Here is a 20,580-nt window from a genome sequence, read left to right on the forward strand (position 1 = left end):
TATCTCTTTGTCATTAATGGGTATTGTCTAACAGATTATTTTAGACTAACAGATTATTTTATTGATTTGAGTTGCATGTAGATCAATGTCCGGTACATCCACTGCAGGACAATTGCCCTGAGCCTTGGCTTGCTACCTGCTACTCACACCAAATTGAGTCCGATCCAATGCAACATTTGGATGCACGTGTGATTTGGAGACATGTAACCAAAAGCAGTTTTATGTAATCAGACAAACAAAAGCAATGTAGATTGGCTAATGATTGATTTAGAGAATAGTGAACAGAAGTGTACATTATGCTTATTCCATTTTCCGAATTATTTTTAGAGGATGCCAGTATAATTCTTCCAGAATATTGAGAACAGGAAGATGTCTGATTTACACCTCACCTCAGAGGCTGAAAAGAGAGATTTAGAACATATGGGCTCAGTTTATACATCATTCACAATTCTAAAATGGCAGGCACATACTTTTTAAGGCACCTGCAGCCTATTTTAAACAGAATGTATGTGATATCTCTTAAAGGGCAATTCTGACATTTTTCAACCTTATCTCCAGCATCAAACCAGTGTCTACATATGTGAAAAGAGTGCATTTCTATGGTATGTGGTTTAAAAAAAGGCTTCTGACTCACAGGGTAGGAGTAAAAGTAAAAAAGTGATTTGAAAAACCTGCGTAGTTTCCAGCCCGAGGGCGTCACCGCAAATGTCAGTGTTTGAAAATCAGTTTTTAAAATGTTTTAACTTTTCATGTCATCTGGTAGCTTAATATTTTTTTCCTACAAAACTTAGAAATGCTCCTTTTTAATTTTTTTTTAAACATACGTTGACACTGGTGTTGTGGTGGAGATAATGAAAATGAGGTTGAAAAGTGGTGAAGTTACCCTCCAAAAAGGCAAGCAAGAATGATCATTAAAAACAGTGACTGACCAGGGCCTGGTTTCCCGATAGCAATGGAATTTAGGTTTACAAGTGTTTTAATGATGTATCTTGCCTACAACTGACAAAGATGCATCACGCGTTTTCCAAAACCCCATGCAGTAAGAATGTTTGCAGAAAGAACGTTCGCTAGTGGTCTTTGGAGCATGTGTCGATACTGATAGGATCGAAAGAAAGGCAGCGATCTTTTTATACGTTGCTTGTGTGTTAATTGCAAACACATTGACAACGTTGTATGTGTAGTCAACTTTGTTCTGAAATTGATGGATAAACCATTTGTTTCTATGTTTAGTGGAGATCTCTGTATAAAGTGACGCGGGAGGGCAAAAAAGCATCTAGCGACGCACTTAGCTGTTCTACGGGTGGTCTGAGGCAGGCATTAGATTACAACCGTTTTCAAGTGCAACATTAATAACAATGGTTTTGGGAAACAGCTCTGAGATTTAACGATGGTCCTACGAAGGATGACCTCAGCCTTAAAATGCTTTTGGGAATCCAGGCCCAGATCACACAGTTCTACCAAGATAGTTACCGGTAATAAAATATACACTGCTCAAAAAAATAAAGGGAACACTAAAATAACACATCCTAGATCTGAATGAATGAAATAATCTTATTAAATACTTTTTTCTTGACATAGTTGAATGTGCTGAAAACAAAATCACACAAAAATAATCAATGGAAATCCAATTTATCAACCCATGGAGGTCTGGATTTGGAGTCACACTCAAAATGAAAGTGGAAAACCACACTACAGGCTGATTCAACTTTGATGTAATGTCCTTAAAACAAGTCAAAATGAGGCTCAGTAGTGTGTGTGGCCTCCACGTGCCTGTATGACCTCCCTACAACGCCTGGGCATGCTCCTGATGAGGTGGCGGATGGTCTCCTGAGGGATCTCCTCCCAGACCTGGACTAAAGCATCCGCCAACTCCTGGACAGTCTGTGGTGCAACGTGGCGTTGGTGGATGGAGCGAGACATGATGTCCCAGATGTGGATTCAGGTCTGGGGAACGGGCGGGCCAGTCCATAGCATCAATGCCTTCCTCTTGCAGGAACTGCTGACACACTCCAGCCACATGAGGTCTAGCATTGTCTTGCATTAGGAGGAACCCAGGGCCAACCGCACCAGCATATGGTCTCACAAGGGGTCTGAGGATCTCATCTCGGTACCTAATGGCAGTCAGGCTACCTCTGGCGGCCCCCCAAAGAAATGCCACCCCACACCATGACTGACCCACCGCCAAACCGGTCATGCTGGAGGATGTTGCAGGCATCAGAACATTCTGCATGGCGTCTCCAGACTCTGTCACGTCTGTCACATGTGCTCAGTGTGAACCTGCTTTCATCTGTGAAGAGCACAGGGCGCCAGTGGCAAATTTGCCAATCTTGGTGTTCTCTGGCAAATGCCAAACGTCCTGCACGGAGTTGGGCTGTAAGCACAACCCCCACCTGTGGACGTCGGGCCCTCATTCCACCCTCATGGAGTCTGTTTCTGACCGTTTGAGCAGACACATGCACATTTGTGGCCTGCTGGAGGTCATTTTGCAGGGCTCTGGCAGTGCTCCTCCTGCTCCTCCTTGCACAAAGGCGGAGGTAGCGGTCCTGCTGCTGGGTTGTTGCCCTCCTACGGTCTCCTCCACGTCTCCTGATGTACTGGCCCGTCTCCTGGTAGTGCCTCCATGCTCTGGACACTACGCTGACAGACACAGCAAACCTTCTTGCCACAGCTCGCATTGATGTGCCATCCTGGATGAGCTGTACTACCTGAGCCACTTGTGTGGGTTGTAGACTCCATCTCATGCTACCACTAGAGTGAAAGCACCGCCAGCATTCAAAAGGGACCAAAACATCAGCCAGGAAGCATAGGAACTGAGAAGTGGTCTGTGGTCACTACCTGCAGAACCACTCCTTTATTGGGGGTGTCTTGCTAATTGCCTATAATTTCCACCTGTTGTCTATTCCATTTGCACAACAGCATGTGAAATGTATTGTCAATCAGTGTTGCTTCCTAAGTGGACAGTTTGATTTCACAGAAGTGTGATTGACTTGGAGTTACATTGTGTTGTTTAAGTGTTCCCTTTATTTTTTTGAGCAGTGTATATCTATTTAACAAAATGAGCTGTTGTTTTTTATAAACTGTTAAATGGTTATGCTATTTATACCTACAGTAAGCAGTGGTGAATATAGTACCCAATTGTCATACTTGAGTAAAGGTAAAGATACCTTAATAGAAAATGACTCAAGTAAAAGTGAAAGTCAAATCAGTAAAATACTACTTGAGTAAAATTCTAAAAGTATTTGGTTTTAAATATACTCAAGTATCAAAAGTAAATATAATTGCAAAAATATATAAATACTTTCAAATTCCTTATATTAAGCAAACCAGACGGAAACATGACATTTTTTTCTGTTTTTATTTACAGATAGCCAGGGGCACACTCCAACACTCAGACATCATTTACAGATAGCAAGGGGCACACTCCAACACTCAGACATCATTTACAGATAGCCAGGGGCACACTCCAACACTCAGACATCATTTACAAACCAAGCATGTGTGTTTAGTGAGTCAGAGGCAGTAGGGATGACTAGGGATGTTCTCTTGATAAGTGCATGAATTGGACCATTTTCCTGTCCCGCTAAGCATTCCAAATGTAACGAGTACTTTTGGGTGTCATAGAAAATGTATGGAGTAAAAAGTACATTATTTTCTTTAGGAATGTAGTGGAGTAAAAATGTAGTGAAGTAAAAATATAAATTGTAAAATAAAGTACAGATACCCCAAAAAACAACTTCAGTATTACTTTAAAGTATTTTTACTTAAGTACTTTACACCACTGATACTAAGTATACATAAGTAAATTATAATTTCATTATACTTTATTAAAATATCAAAATCTTCCCCTTTGCTTTTATGCCCTCTGGTTCTGGTTGCTTCACAATCTACCTATTTGGATGAATACACTCATCTTATTCATATCTCCACTGTTACATTAAACACCTGTTTAATGTCCAGATACTATTGCTTTTCTCTGGTAGGAGGATTCTTATTTGGCGTTTTACTGGTGCTCTCCGAAACTGTTTTGGTAATTTCCCCAAATCTAGGCTTTTTGGCACGGCAGCTCTTTGGGGCATCTCTGGTTCTGGCTTTATTAACCTTGCTCCGGGGTACCTTATGAGGAGATAGCTCTATGGCTGGACCCTCAGTGGTCTGAACCTGGCTCTGGGATGGGTCTTTAGGACATGGGTCTATGGCTTGACCCTCAGTGGTCTGAACCTGGCTCTGGGATGGGTCTTTAGGACATGGGTCTATGGCTTGACCCTCAGTGGTCTTATCCGGGCTCTGGGATACCTCTTGAGTAGATTGCTCAATTGCTGAGCATTCAGTCTTTAACTGACTCAGTGAAACCTCTTTAAGTGGCTCTTTCACTGAATTGTTCTTGCCTTCTGAATCTTTAGTGGGTGCACTCTCTATTTTCTCATTTCCCTGATTATTTAAAACATCTTTGGTGGGGGACCGAGTCTTTACATTACCTTGGGCAGTATGTGAGTGCCCTGTAGAGCCAGTAGCTACATACTTTGGAACATCTTCATAATGCCTAATTGATGCACGCTCAGGGGCCAAATCACAATTTTTTGGGGAAACTAATCTTGGAACAGGGTCCCGAATGGAACCAGGAGGAATGGATAGGTCGTCACTGACATCTCTGTCATCTAAGTAGTTACCATGCTGGTAATGGCCTGCCATTGTTTGCTTATTATCTGAGAATTCTTCTCCATTTGAGAAAGTCATCTGGATCTTCTTGGGGCACCACACAAACTCATGTTTGGGCTCATAGTGCTTGTAGGCATACTCAACTAATTCCCTGCGTTGTTGCTTATCACGAACAGCGAATATGAAGTAGTTGAGCACACTCTCTTTCACATTGTACAGGTTGCCTTTGACAAGAGTTTCCTCCAAGAAGAAGTGGACCAGTGGGGCCTGGTAGTGGGGGAACCCCAGAGTGCCCAGGCACTTCAGGATGCGGGTGATGCGCAGGTTGTTGTGTGTGTTTCTATCATGAACGAAAACACAAGAACAACAAAAATACAAGGATACTGTTATTCTCAGAAGGTTCATTTGAAAACTGAAATTGTAGCTATTATGTATCGCAATCACTATAAAATAACAGTTAAATGACCCAATGAAGAAATTGCTAACCTGTTCAGGTTGTCAAATCTCTTATACCAGTTATTTGCCCGTCGCACGTTTCCTGTTGTTTCATTTGACAGCTGTATGCCGTAGAAGTCCAGCATGAGCTTGTAGGACTTGACCAGCCTCTTCTTCGCAGTTTCATCTTGAAGGAAAGCCTGAGGAAGTAGAAGATTTTCATTCAGAACAATTATGAACAAATTATATTTTCATTCATTTCTAAGCCCACCAGTCAATAGATGACATACAGGTAACTGACAAAATAAAGCAAATACCAGCATAGTTTTTTTTGGTACAGTGTCTCCGCCATAATTTCCTATGACTGAAAACAGCTTCTGGACATCAGAACAGTGATCACTAACCTCAAGCTAATAAACCACCTGTACTCTCCGTTCTATTGGTGAACGTGCAGTCACTAGAGAACAAACTGGATGAGCTCCATTCGAGACCATCCTATCAACAGGACCTGGAAAATGGTAATATTCTATGTTTCTTAGAGTTATGGCTGAATGGGGACAAGGATAATATACATCTCCCTAGTTTTTCTATGCATCGTCAAGACGGCAGCCTCAGGTAAGACGAAGGGAGGAGGGGTGTGTCCATTTGTCAACAACAATTGGTGTGCGATCTCTAATTTTAGGGAAGCATCACATATTTGCTCGCCTGAGTTACAATAACTCATGATAAAATGCAGAACATACTATTTACCACACAAATGTTTTGTAGCTGTCTATTTACCACCACAAACCGATGTTGGCACTAAGACCGCACTCAAACTGTATAGGGCCATAAGCAAACCAGAAAATGCACATCCAGAGGCGGCGCTTCTCGTGGCCAATGATTTTACTGTAGGGAAACTGAAATCCCTTTTACCTCATTTTTACCAGCATGTCACATTGCAACTAGAGGCAACAAAACTCAAGATCATCTTTACTCCACACACAGAATCGCATGACCATACGTACAGACCCCAACCAGAAGCCATGGATTACAGGCAACATCCGCACTGAGCTAAAGGCTAAAGCTGCCACTTTCAAGGAGTGGGACACTAATCCAGGCGTTTATAAGAAATCCCACTACGACCTCCAACGAGCCATCTAACATACAAAGCGCCAACACAGGACTAAGATCAAATCCTACTACGCCAGTTCTGGCGCTCGTTGGATGTTGCAGGGCTTGCAAACTATCACAGATTTCAAAGGGAAATCCAGCCGAACTGCCCAGTGAAATGAGCCTACCAGACGAGCTAAATGCCTTCTATGCTCGCTTCGAGGCAAGCAACACTGAACCAGCCAAAATTGAACGGGCCCATTTATATAATGAATATGAATTCGGAGGGCAGAAATGATTAAATATCAAAGCATTAGACCTGTCACTAAAGGCATCAGTATTACAAAAGTTATACTTAAATCTGAACTGGTTCTCTAGCAGATTAGTAACAATGTCTCACATCATGTTCAAGAATGGCTTTTTCCCTTTATTCAGATTACAAGCTCTTACTTTCAGGTTATTTGAAAATGAAACAAGCCATAGAAAGTTGGTTGCAATTTCAGTTTAATCCACCAGAAAACTATTATTATGGTTAAACTCAAATATACTCATTGATAAAAATGATAATCTTTGTAAATTATATCATAAATAGGACTGGTGAAGTTATGACACACATTCAGCTAACAAAAATATATGGAAATGTCTGCTCGACCCAAAATTACAACCAACTAATTGCAGCATTACCGCAAAAATGGAAGAGAAGGAAGGTGGGGAAAGTAGGGAACTTGTCTGTCGGCCCTGCATTAAAGACCAAAATTGGTTAAAGGTGTGATAAATAAAAAGTATACCAGCTGCATTTAAGGACCAATAAATTGACAGCTGTGCCATATAGATTGCAAAATAGTTGGGAAGAGATTTTCGATGTTCCGATTCCATGGCACATTGTTTATGAACTGATACACAAACTGATGCCAGATTCAAAAGTTTTTCAATTAAAATGATTTACCTGGAGCTAACTCTGCAAATAGCACTGCATGGTTATTTGAAAAGTCATAGTCAATTGATCAATAATATAATAATACTCTTAAAATTTTTCAATTTACAATCTGTAGAAACTATGAGAATAGAAAGGTTCAGAAGTTTTGTGAAACATCACAGCACAGTTGAAAAATAGAAGGCAAACAGAAATAAAAACTGGATGGTCTTCAGAGATAGATGGGCGAGGTTGAGAGTAGCTGAAGGATGGGACTAAAAACAAACAAAAGATACAGTAACTATTGTAAAATATACTGTGTCTGAAAAATGTATTTAGTATGTATAAGATGGAAGTAGAAACCTAAGTGTTGTTGTCCATTAGTTTACTCCAATTAGGGGAGGGGTGGTAGGGTTGGGGGGGAAAAAAATAAATGTATATATATATATATATATATATATATATATATGGGGTATTGGAAATTAAGCAGACAATTACATCAATGGAAGCCACAACTGATCTGCAATATTAAAGCTGATCTACCCCCCCTAAAAAAAAACTCTGCTCTGAACTATGCATCAGAGCACCAGCTGTTCCGGAAGACTGTGTGATCTTGCTCTCCGTAGCCAATGTGTGTAAGACCTTTAAACAGGTTAATATTCACAAGGATGCGGGGCCTGATGGAATACCAGGACACGTACTCAGAGTATTCACTGACCAGTTGGAAAGTGTATGCTTCACTGACATTTTTAACCTCTCCCTGACCCAGTCTGTAATACCTACATGTTTCAAGCAGATCACCATAGTCCCTGTGCCCAAGTACACCAAGGAAACCTGGCAAAATGACTATCGCTCCGTGTCACTCACATCTGTAGCCATGAAATGCTTTGAAAGGCTGGTCATGGCTCACATCAACACCATCACCCCAGACACCTTGGACCCACTTGTAACTTATTTTGTACATAATGTTGCTGCTGGACATCAGAACAGAGATTACTCACCACGAACTGGAAGAATCTTTTTTCTTTAACGAGTCCGACGAGAAGGATATACTGCTTTCCCGGGAACAGGCCCAAATCCCCGTCATTTGCGTGAAGAAAAGACGGAGGAAAAGAGGGCGCAGGTCGGGCTGCCTTTGGATAATTCGTTGGCGAGCGAGTAAACTCCCACTGCCATCCGTTCTACTTGCTAACATGCAATCATTGGAAAGTAAAATTGATGACCTACGATTACGATTATCCCACCAATGGGGCATTAAAAACTGTAATATCTTATGTTTCACTGAGTCGTGGCTGAACGTCGACACAGACAAAATAGAGCTGGGGGGATTTTCAATGCACCGGCAGAACAGAGAAAAAGCCACATCTGGTAAGACTAGGGTGTGTGTCTTTTTGTCAATGGTGCGCAATGTCTAATATTAAAAGAAGTCTCAAGGTATTGCTCGCCTGAGGTAGAGTACCTTATGATAAGCTGTAGACCACACTATCTACCAAGAGAGTTCTCATCTATATTATTCGTAGCAGTCTATTTGTCACCACAGACCGATGCTGGCACTAAGGCCATAAGCAAACAAGAAAATGCTCACCCAGAAGCGGCGCTCCTAGTGGCCATGGACTTTAATGCAGGCAAACTTAAATCAGTTTTACAACATTTTTACCAGCATGTCACATTTGCAACCAGGGAAAAGAATCCTAGACCACCTTTACTCCACACACAGAGATGCATACAAAGCTCTCCCCTGCCCTCCAATTGGTAAATCTGACCATAATTCTATCCTCCCGATTCCTGCTTACAAGCAAAAACAGAAGCAGGAATTACCAGTGACTCGTTCAATACGGAAGTGGTCAGATGACTCGGATGCTATGCTACAGGACTGTTTTGCTAGCCAGACTGGAATATGTGCCGGGATTCATCCAATGGCTCCAATGAAGTCATCGGCTTCATCAATAAGCGCATTGACAATGTCGTCCCCACAGTGACTGTACGTACATATCCCAACCAGAAGCCATGGATTACAGCCAACATCCGCATCGAGCTAAAGGCTAGAGCTGCCGCTTTCAAGGAATGGTACACTAATCCAGATGCTTATAAGAAATCCCGCTATGCCCTCAGACAAACCATCAAACAAGCAAAGCGTCAACACAGGATTATGATCGAATCCTACTACACTGGCTCTGACGCTCGTCGGATGTGGCAGGGCTCGAAAACTATTACAGACTACAAAAGGGAAACCCAGACGCGAGCTGCCCTGTGATGCGAGCCTACCGTACGAGCTAAATGCCTTTTATGGTTGCTTCGAGGCAAGCAACACTGAGAACAGGCCCATGTTCTGGATGACTGTGTGATATTGCTCTCGGTAGCCGATGTGAGCAAGACCTTTAAACATTCACATTGAACGCTGAGCTGTAGTCAATGAACAGCATTCTCACATAAAGTGCCTTGCGAAAGTATTCAACTCTCTTGGCATTTTTCCTATTCTGTTGCCTTACAACCTGGAATTAAAATAGATTTTTTTGGGGGGGTTGTATCATTTGATTTACACAACATGCCTAGCACTTTGAAGATGCAAAATATTTTTTTATTGTGAAACAAACAAGAAATAAGACAAAAAGAAACAGAAAACTTGAGCGTGCATAACTATTCACCCCCCCAAAGTCAATACTTTGTAGAGACATCTTTTTCAGTAATTAAAGCTGCAAGTCTCTTGGGGTAAGTCTCTATAAGCTTGGCACATCTAGCCACTGGGATTTTTGCCCAGCAAAACTGCTCCAGCTCCTTCAAGTTGGATGGGTTCCTTGCTGGTGTACAGCAATATTTAAGTCATACCACAGATTCTCAATTGAATTGAGGTCTGGGCTTTGACTAGGCCATTCCAAGACATTTAAATGTTTCCCCTTAAACCACTCAAGTGTTGCTTTAGCAGTATGCTTAGGGTCATTGTCCTGTTGGAAGGTGAACCTCTGAAACCGGTTTCCCTCAAGAATTTCCCTGTATTTAGCGCCATCCATCATTCCTTAAATTCTGACCAGTTTCTCAGTCCCTGCTGATGAAAAACATCCCCACAGCATGATGCTGCCCCCTCCATACTTCACTGTGGGGATGGTGTTCTTGGAGTGATGAGAGGTGTTGGGTTTGTGCCAGACATAGTGTTTTCCTTGATGGCCAAAAAGCAACATTTTAGTCTCATCTGACCAGAGTACCTTCTTGCATACGTTTGGGGAGTCCCCCACATGCCTTTTGGCGAACACCAAACATGTTTGCTTATTTTTTTCTTTAAGCAATGGCTTTTTTTCTGGCCACTTTTCCGTAAAGCCCAGCTCTGTGGAGTGTACTGCTTCAAGTGGTCCTATGTACAGATACTCCAATCTCCGCTGTGGAGCTTTGCAGCTCCTTCAGGGTTATCTTTGGTCTCTTTGTTGCCTCTCTGATTAATGCCCTCCTTGTCTGGTCCGTGAGTTTTGGTGGGCGGTCCTCTCTTGGCAGGTTTGTTGTTGTTCCATATTCTTTCAATTTCATTGTGCTCTGTGGGATGTTCAAAGTTACGGATATTTTTTTAGAACCCAACCCTGATCTGTACTTCTCCACAACTTTGTCCCTGACTTGTTTGGAGAGGTCCTTGGTCTTCATGGTGCCGCTTGTTTGGTGATGCCCCTTGCTTAGTGGTGTTGCAGACTCTAGGGCCTTTCAGAACAGGTGTATATATACTGAGATCATGTGACAGATCATGTGACACTTCGATTGCACACAGGTGGACTTTATTTAATTCATTATGTGACTTCTGAAGATAATTGGTTGCACCAGATCTTATTTAGGGGCGTCATAGCAAAGAGGATGAATACATATGCACACACCGCTTTTCCTTTTGTTATTAATTTTTTCTTTGGAACAAGTAATCTTTTTCATTTCACTTCACCAATTTCGACTATTTTGTGTATGTCCATTACATGAAATCCAAATAAAAATCCATTTAAATGACATGTTGTAATGCAACAAAATAGGAAAAACAGCAAGGGGGTGAATACTTTTGCACGGTACTGTAGTTGTGAATGTCAATTGAACGCTGAGCTGTAGTCAATGAACATAGGTGTTCCTTTTGTCCAGGTGGGTAAGGGCAGGGTGGAGTGCGATTGAGATTTTTTCATCTGCAGATCTGTTGGGGCGGTATGCAACTGGATCCTGGATGGGCCGCCCCAGGTGGTAAGGGTAGGCAACAACACGTCTGCCATGCTGATCCTCAACACTGGGGACCCTCAGGGCTGTGTACTTAGTCCCCTCCTGTACTCCCTGTTCACCCACGACTGCGTGGCCAAACACGACTCCAACACCATCGTTAAGTTTGCTGACAATACAACAGTGGTAGGCCTGATCACCGACAACGATGAGACAGCCTATAGGGAGAAGGTCAGAGAACTGACAGTGTGGTGCCAGGACAACAACCTCTCCCTCAATGTGAGCAAGACAAAGGAGCTGATCGTGGACTACAGGAAAAGGTTGGCCAAACAGGCCCCCATTAACATCGACGGGGCTGTAGTGGAGTGAGTTGAGAGTTAAGTTCCTTGGTGTCCACATCACCAACAAACTATCATGGTCCAAACCCCCCAAGACAGAAAAGATATGGCATGGGCCCTCAGATCCTCAAAAAGTTCTACATTGAGAGAATCTTGACTGGCCACATCAACACTTGGTATGGCAACTGCTTCACATCCGACCACAAGGCGCTATAGAGTGTAATGCATACGGCCAAGAACATCACTGGGGTCAAGCTCCCTACCATCTCGGACCTCTATACCAGGCGGTGTCAGAGGAAGGCCCTAAAAATTGTCAAAGACTCCTGCCACCCAATTCATAGACTGTTCTCTCTGCTACCGCACGGCAAGGAGTACCGATGCACCAAGTCTGGAACCAACAGGACCCTGAACAGCTTCTGCCCCCAAGCCATAAGACTGCTAAATAGTCCAGAAGCTATGTGGTTAACTATCTGCATTGACTTCTTTTTGCACGAACTCTTTTGACTCTACACACACACACACACACACACACACACACACACATTCACATATAACATGAACAGTTTAAGTCGGAAGTTTACATAAACGAGTTTAATGACTCCAACCTAAGTGTTTCAACTACTCCACACATTTCTTGCTGACAAACTATAGTTTTGGCAAGTCGGCTAGGACTTCTACTTTGTGTCACAAGCAATTTTTCCAACAATTGTTTACAGACAGATTATTTAACTTTTAATTCACTGTATCAAAATTTCAGTGGGTCAGAAGTTTACATACACTAAGTTGACTGTGCCTTTAAACAGCTTGGAAAATTCCAGAAAATGATGTCATGGCTTTAGAAGCTTCTAATAGGCTAAGTGACATCATTTGAGCCAATTGGAGGTGCACCTGTGGATGTATTTCAAGGCCTACCTTCAAACTCTGTGCCTCTTTGCTTGACATCATGGGAAAATCAAAAGAAATCAGCCAAGACCTCAGAATATTTTTTGTAGACCTCCACAAGTCTGGCTCATCCTTGGGAGCAATTTCCAAACGCCTGAAGGTACCACGTTCATCTGTACAAACAATAGTACGCAAGTATAAACACCATAGGACCACGCAGCGGTCATACCGCTCAGGAAGGAGACGTTTTCTGTCTCCTAGAGATGAACGTACTTTGGTGCGATAAGTGCAAATCAAACCCAGAACAACAGCAAAGGACCTTGTGAAGATGCTGAAGGAAACAGGTACATAAGTATCTATATCCACAGTAAAACGAGTCCTATATCGACATAACCTGAAAGGCCGCTCAGCAAGGAAGAAGCCACTGCTCCAAAACCGTCATATAAAAGCCAGACTACGGTTTGCAACTGCACATGGGGACAAAGATTGTACTTTTTGGAGAAATGTCCTCGTCTGATGAAACTAAAATAGAACTGTCTGGCCATAATGACCATCGTTATGTTTGGAGGAAAAAGGGGGAGGCTTACAAGCCGAAGAACACCATCCCAACTGTGAAGCACGGTGGTGGCAGCATCATGTTGTGGGGGTGCTTTGCTGGACTGGTGCACTTCACAAAATAGATGGCATCATGAGAAAGGAAAATGATGTGGATATATTGAAGCAACATCTCAAGACATCAGTCAGGAAGTTAAAGCTTGGTCGCAAATGGGTCTTCCATATGGACAATGACCCAAGCATACTTCTAAAGTTGTGGCAAAATGGCTTAAGGACAACAAAGTCAAGGTATTGGAGTGGCCATCAGAAAGCCCTGACCTCAATACCATAGAACATTTGTGAGCAGAACTGAAAAAGCGTGTGCGAGCAAGGAGGCCTACAAACCTGACTCAGTTACACCAGCTCTGTCAGGAGGAATGGGCCAAAATTCACTCAACTTATTGTGGGACGCTTGTGGAAGGCTACCCGAAATGTTTGACCCAAGTTAAACAATTTAAAGGCAATGCTACCAAATACTAATTGAGTGTATGTAAACTTCTGACCCACTGGGAATGAGATGAAAGAAATAAAAGCTGAAATAAATAATTCTCCCTACTATTATTCTGACATTTCACATTCTTAAAATAAAGTGGTGATCCTAAGACAGGGAATTTTTACTAGGATTAAATGTCAGGAATTGTGAAAAACTGAGTTTAAATGTATTTGGCTAAGGTGTATGTAAACTTCAGACTTCAACTGTACACACAGGCATACTGTTGCCACACACACACTTCCATACTAATCACATACGCTGTTGCTACTGTTTATTATCTATCCTGTTGCCTAGTCACTTTACCTCTACTTATATGTACATATCTACCTCAATTTCCTCGTACCACTGCACATCAACTCGGTACTTGTACCCCCTGTGTATAGCCAACTTATTGTTACTCATTGTGTATTTATTCCTTGTGTTACCATCTTTCTATTATTATTATAATCTCATCTTGTCTCTGCATTGTTGGGAAGGGCCACAAAGTAAGCATTTCAGTGTTAGTCTACACCGGTTGTTCATGAAGCATGTGACAAATAACATTTGATTCGATTTGATAGTGCGTTGGGCCACCACGAGCCGCCATAACATCTTCAATGCTCCTTGGCATAGATTTCACATGTGTCTGGACCTATATTGGAGGGATGCGACACCATTCTTCTATGAAAAATTCCATCATTTGGTGTTTTGTTGATGGTGGTGGAAAACGCTTTCTCAGGCGCCGCTCCAGAATTTGGGTTAAGATCTGATGACACACACACTTTAAACCTCCTATTCTCCTTTGAGACCCCTCTTTCAAAGTCACTGAGATCTCTTCTAGCCATGTTAGCCAAAATAATGGGCAACTGGGCATTTTTATACATGACCCTAAGCATGATGGGATGTTAATTGCTTAATTAACCCAGGAACGACACCTTTGTGAAAGCACCTGCTTTCAATATACTTTGTATCCCCCATTTACTCTTGTATTTCCTTTATTTTCGTAGTTGCCTCTATGTAAATGCAGTATGTAAAGAACATTTCCTTGTTCCTTGCTCAAAGAAACTACTAGAAGTACCTCAATTTCCTTTATGGTGAGTTCCTTGGCTTGATTATTCATTCCTGGTTCTTGAAGAGGGAACAACCTGAAATAAATGTTTGTTTAAATATATATATATATATATATATATATATATATATATATATATATATATATATATATATATATATATATATATATATATATATATATACATACATATATACACACACACATATACATATACACACATATATACATACACAGACACATACATACATATATATATATATATACATACATACATATACACACACACACACACACACACACACACATATACATACATATATACATACACAGACACACACACACACACACACACACACACACACTCATTTTAAAGAATTGTATTATAACAATTAATATTCTAAATAAAAATAATTGAAAGCCCATATAAATGTAAAGGAAACTAACCATTGGATGTATGAGTGAACTCTTTCCAGTTTTAAATATTGCCTGTTCCAATTATTGTGAAAGTCCTCAATGAAGACACCTAATCAGAGCAAAGGTTACAATAAAAAAGTATTGTAAAATCGAAACTGCACTCAAAGAAACAGTAAATACATTACCATCAGGGGAGGAGGGTATTTGTTCACGGTAGAACTGTAAATTAGGCATATCATCCTGAGGGGGAAAAAGCAATGCAAATTCAGAAATGGGGATATTTCTCAGAGAGTTGTATCAAAACAGTACAAGAATTATAGAGGAATTGGATAGTGAAATTATTATTTAAATCATTCAGTTTTTCCATGTATTACACAAGGGAATGAGAACTTATTTACTTGTTGTTGCCCGCCGAAGTACAAGTTTGATCTACGCTCCTGTGGAAACAAGAACCAAGTGCTAAAGACTGTACCAGCTACTGACTACACTCTTAGAAAAACAGGTTCAAAAAGAGTTATTTGCGGAGGGATAGGGTTCCACCAAGAACTGTTTTTATCTAAAGAACCCTTTTAGGAAGATGAGGGTTCTTTGTAAGGTAAAGGGTTCTACCTAGAAACTTTAACATCCTAAGAACCGTTTTTGGAAGAAAGGGTTCTTTGATGGTTTCTTGGAAGGCAAGAAGGCTTCTGTCAATTAGGTTAGTATTATGGAGTAACTAAAATGTTGTTAATCCATCCTCAGTTTTCTCCTATCACAGCAATTAAACTCTGTAACTGTTTAAAAGTCACCATTGGGCTCATGGTGAAATCCCTGCGCGGTGTCCTTCCTCTCCGGCAACTGAGTTAGGAAGGACACCTGTATCTTTGTAGTGACTGGGTTGGTTGATACACCATCCAATGTATAATTAATAACTTCACCATGATCAAAGGGATATTCAATGTCTGCTTTATTTTATCCCATCTACCAATAGCCTCTTTGTGAGGCGTTGGAAAACCTCCCTGGTCTTTGTGGTTGAATCTATTTTTGAAATTCCCTGCTTGACTGAGGGATCTTACAGATAATTGCATGTGTGGGGTACAGAGATGAGGTAGTCATTCAAAATCACGTTAAGCACTATTATTGCACTAACAGTCCATGCAACTTATTATGTGACAAAGTTTTACTCCTGAACTTATTTAGACTTGCCATATCAAAGGGTTTGAAAACTTATTGACTCAAAACATTTCAGCTTTTCATTTTAATGATATATATTATTTTACATAATTGACATTATGGGGTATTGTGTGTAGGCCAGTGACCAAAAAAATCTAAATTGAATCAATTACAATTGAGGGTGTAAAAAGTGAAGTGGTTTGAATACCTTCTGTATTGCTCCCGTTACTGAGATGGTTGTCACAGTTTTGATTATTTAAGTAGTCTCACCTATCAATCTTCCCTACCCTGGCAATCATTCTGAAAGCATGTTTTGGGTGATTAAAAGTTACAATTGTTAGATATACTCACTTTGGCTGGATTCAAATAGGAATTACATATCACTTTGCAAGCCAGCATGATGTGACTTGCAGCCTGATGTGGTCTGTAAACCAGGAGTTTCCTAACACCCCTTGTGTTAGGGTATAACTAGGCCCTCAAAGAAAGGCCTTGTGATACTGTATTGATTGTCATAAAGAGTTTAATTGTAAAGCCTAATATGGCTGGAGGAACCATTCAGATGATAAAAGGGTTCTTGGTAGAACTATTTAGCAGCCTTGAGGTAGGTAAATGGTGGCGTATTCCCTGTCTTCTCTCTGGCAGTGGCGAGAATGATGGAGAACTACAGGCTACGTGTGTGAACTGTGGAGGCCTGTCGGACGCTTGACCACTTGGCCAATCAGAACGTAGAAAAAAAACATCTAAATTTATGCTGTGTCTGCCTTGAAGTTCAGAAAACTCCACGGACCCCCTTTGCGCAGTGGAACACAGAACGATATGTGACCACTTGGTTACGGTGACACTGTTCTGCCAAGGACACACAAACCAGAGTGGCGACCGCAAAGCCCAAGGAGCCTGACCCACTCTGGAAGTTGCTGTAGCCATCCTTGGGATATTTAGCCTCTATTGGCTATTGGGACGCTGGGCCCGTTGTAGCTTGGTATGCCAGGGTGGGAAATTGGAAATGTGAATTGGGCCAAGTTAAGAGGTAATAATGCATGTAGGTTATAGTTTATTGAGATGTATGAATACACCACACCAAAAGCTTGATTTTATGGCTGTTTAAAAATAGATTTCCTACAATTCTACGTAGTAATGTTTTATGTTCACTACTTGGTCATTCTAACCCTAATCGAGCACACCTGATTCTAATAATTAGCTGGTTTATAACATGAATCAGGTTACTTACAACTGGGGTTGGAGTGAAAACCTACAGGAGGATAGCTCTCCAGGAACAGGGGTTAGAGAGCGCTGTTCTATAATGCTAGGTTATTCAATAGGCTACATCTGTAGGTACAAACTTTGATTGAGGAAATGATGACTGTCATTAACTGTTTTTTTGTTGTTGCTCCCTCACCTAAAATAATTGCACTACACCACTACCTATGGGGACAAACCGAAGAATCCTATGTGGTTCCACTCAGCAGCTTTTTTCTAAGAGTGAATGATTAACAGCAATAGAACTGCATTAGGATTGATAATGCAGCCTGCGGCACACCATCATTATCAGGTGGATTTATATGAAATAGCATAAATTGTGTAAGATTGAAGAGAATAATGACTTACTGGATAATCATGCCTGTACTTTTGCATATCCTTTGCTGCACTTTTGAATCTGTTAAACCTGTGTGACTAAAAACACATTCACTTCATGAGTTCATAAAATGGCAGTTATGGAAACACCTGGCCTAAACAATACTGATAGGCCCACATGTTTGAGCTCAAGCAGTATGTACAGTGAAACAAAAACTTGGAAGGAAAATTTCACTAGCTGCATAGGCCGGCAATCATTCTACTTGGCTACTGACATAGGCCTACAGCAGACTTTATCAGTCATATCCATTTTATATATCTAGAAGTTAAAGATAGAGATCTTCACATAGACAGACATAATACATCAGTATTCCTAACCCCTTGGCGGAGCTTTGATTAGTGAGCAATAGCTTTAGGCTACTCAATATGAGATGCAATGTTGTACAAATGCAATAATGGTTAAATAAATATAATATATTATATATCGTATATTAAAATATATTATAAATGTTGTCCCAAAACCCTGATTCTCAATGTATCAGAGCATAACACTTACTTTTTGCGACCAACCGGTGTACTGGTGTGCCCACTCCTGAGGAAATGCAACAGTGAGAATGAGGTACAAAGAACAGTAGTGAATCATAATCTGTTGAGGTCTTAAAATTATCTGAAGATTTGGGCATATGACAGAGCACACGTATAAGCCATTGAACCAAGCATTTTAAATTATTTTTGTCAGAAAATTCTAAAGGATTAGTTAATAATATTCTGTTACCATTATTCTAGGCCTACATTGGTACAAATAAGATACTTTTAATGATAGGCTACAGCCCTCAACTCTGGACCTCAAAGCCAGTTCCACTGCATTTTTCCATTGTTCCCTTCGAATCAGGGACTGACTTAGACCTGGGACACCAGGTGGCTACAGTTAATTATCAGGTAGAACAGAAATCCAGCAGGTTCCGGACCTCATAGGGGAAGAGTTGAATACCCCTGGGCTACAGTATTCTAAACTCATCTGCTGAGAGTCCACACAAAAAAAAAATGTGATCAGGGCCCAGGGGCCTGTGTACGTACATGTTGGGACTTTTGACGACTGGTTCCTTTGTTTGGAGCATCCTCCCATGTCGAGTCGTACTCGCAGTAGTACTCATCCGTGTCTTCAACATCATATGACCTAGCTGACCTGAGAACCCGAAGCTCCACTTCTCCACTGAGAATGGTTTCTGGACTCTCCACTTCTTCACTAAAATGGGATTCTGGACTCCCCACACTTCCACTGGGAAGGGACTCTGGACTCCCCACTCCTTCACTGGGAAGGGATTCTGGACTCCCCACTCCTTCACTGGGAAGGGATTCTGGACTCCTCACACTTCCACTAGGAAGGGACTCTGGACTCCCCACTCCTTCACTGGGAAGGGACTCTGGACTCCCCACTCCTTCACTGGGAAGGGACTCTGGACTCCCCACTCCTTCACTGGGAAGGGACTCTGGACTCCCCACTCCTTCACTGGGAAAGGATTCTGGACTGTCAGGATCATTTGGCAAGATACATCTCCCTGTGCGTTCCAAAAACCAAGCAAAACTATTTTCCACGATCAATCTCCAGGGTAAGTAGGAGAGAACTGGAACCAGGAAAAATGGACACAGCCGTTCAAACCTGCGACGCATCCTAAAAAGTTGTCGTCTCAATTTAGTAAACTACTTACTGCTCGGGCCAGCTCTCTTCCTATTATCACTGGACGCCCACTAACTCTGCCGCGCCCTTTCCCTAATAACAAAATAATGTACTCTGTAGCCTATTGAAAATGTTCTAAAGGTTAACAAAGATTGGTTTATGATTGATTAATCCACGAGAGCCACCACGCTATCTTGCATTTGGATTCGGAGAATGTCTGTACAGTTTCACTTTTGTTTTACTACGTCATGTGCCTCCAACAGCATTTGCAAGAAGTCATAAACACCAGCCAATCCAGTTTACAGCTGACTGATATGGGTTTGGTAACCGCCAATCCAGTTTACAGCTGACTGATATGGGTTTGGTAACCGCCAATCCAGTTTACAGCTGACTGATATGGGTTTGGTAACCGCCAATCCAGTTTACTGCTGAGTGATATGGGTTTGGTACGCTATCCTTGATACAATGAAAATAGTTAAGAAAAATAGAATAATGAAGTAAGCTTAATGCAACATCTGTTTGAGTGCGAACCCATTACACCTTTTTGTTGATATGGGTTTGGTCAAATGACTCACTGGAGTCATGTAAGCCTAGCTATTTGTAAAGTGAAACATACCTAACAGTTGGAACTATTTTACCAGACTTGATCTGGTTTTGTCCTATTTTCCCCCTCACTTAAATTATAGGCCTAACATTTTCAGAAAATAAAAGTATGCCTTTGATGGGCCATATTGTAGGCCTACCACCTACATGATTATTGCTCTGTGTTGAACATCAGCTCCATCTATAGGCCTAACCTACTTTTCAACATAAAAGTGAAAAGATGTCATTATGGCAGTATATTCAAAAGAATTTGAGTGAGTCCACACTTTCACCGGGGTACACATCCAGCCGCCTTCTCCCACTATAAGTATGTAATGATAACACATTCTGGTGTTGTTTCCCCTCCGTCATTCTGTTGACATGGACTGCAGAGACATTAAACAGAGGTGTACATGATACAAGAGTTAACCTTAGTCCTAAATTCAGAAGGCCTACAAATACTGTAGTAGGCAGAGGGATCATGACAGAGACAGGAGAAGGGACAGGTCCTGGAGCAGAGACCGGGACCGAAACGGGGAGAGGGATAGAGAGAGGGAC

The 20,580-nt window shown here is 41.4% G+C and overlaps 1 protein-coding gene across 3 annotated transcripts; it reads right to left on the reverse strand.

The window, feature by feature from the left end:
• Nucleotides 1-3,851: 3,851 nt before the first annotated feature.
• Nucleotides 3,852-19,678, reverse strand: LOC115207612 (opioid growth factor receptor-like protein 1). 3 transcript variants are annotated; one of them, XM_029774880.1, is made up of 10 exons: nucleotides 19,268-19,678; nucleotides 18,840-19,069; nucleotides 18,319-18,354; nucleotides 17,796-17,861; nucleotides 15,437-15,475; nucleotides 15,224-15,278; nucleotides 15,069-15,147; nucleotides 14,631-14,697; nucleotides 5,143-5,291; nucleotides 3,852-4,996 (listed from the first exon to the last, which is right to left on the reverse strand). In XM_029774880.1, the coding sequence occupies exons 1-10, from the start codon at nucleotides 19,431-19,433 to the stop codon at nucleotides 3,961-3,963; spliced, it is 1,923 nt and encodes a 640-aa protein (XP_029630740.1). In that variant the 5' UTR covers nucleotides 19,434-19,678; the 3' UTR covers nucleotides 3,852-3,960. The 3 variants fall into 3 exon arrangements, with proteins under 3 accessions (XP_029630740.1, XP_029630739.1, XP_029630738.1); XM_029774879.1 differs by having other exon boundaries at nucleotides 18,840-19,234; XM_029774878.1 differs by having other exon boundaries at nucleotides 18,840-19,678.
• Nucleotides 19,679-20,580: the final 902 nt, after the last annotated feature.

The sequence above is a fragment of the Salmo trutta genome, chromosome 14 (genome assembly GCF_901001165.1).
Source record: "Salmo trutta chromosome 14, fSalTru1.1, whole genome shotgun sequence".
In the NCBI taxonomy this organism is placed as follows: domain Eukaryota; kingdom Metazoa; phylum Chordata; class Actinopteri; order Salmoniformes; family Salmonidae; genus Salmo; species Salmo trutta.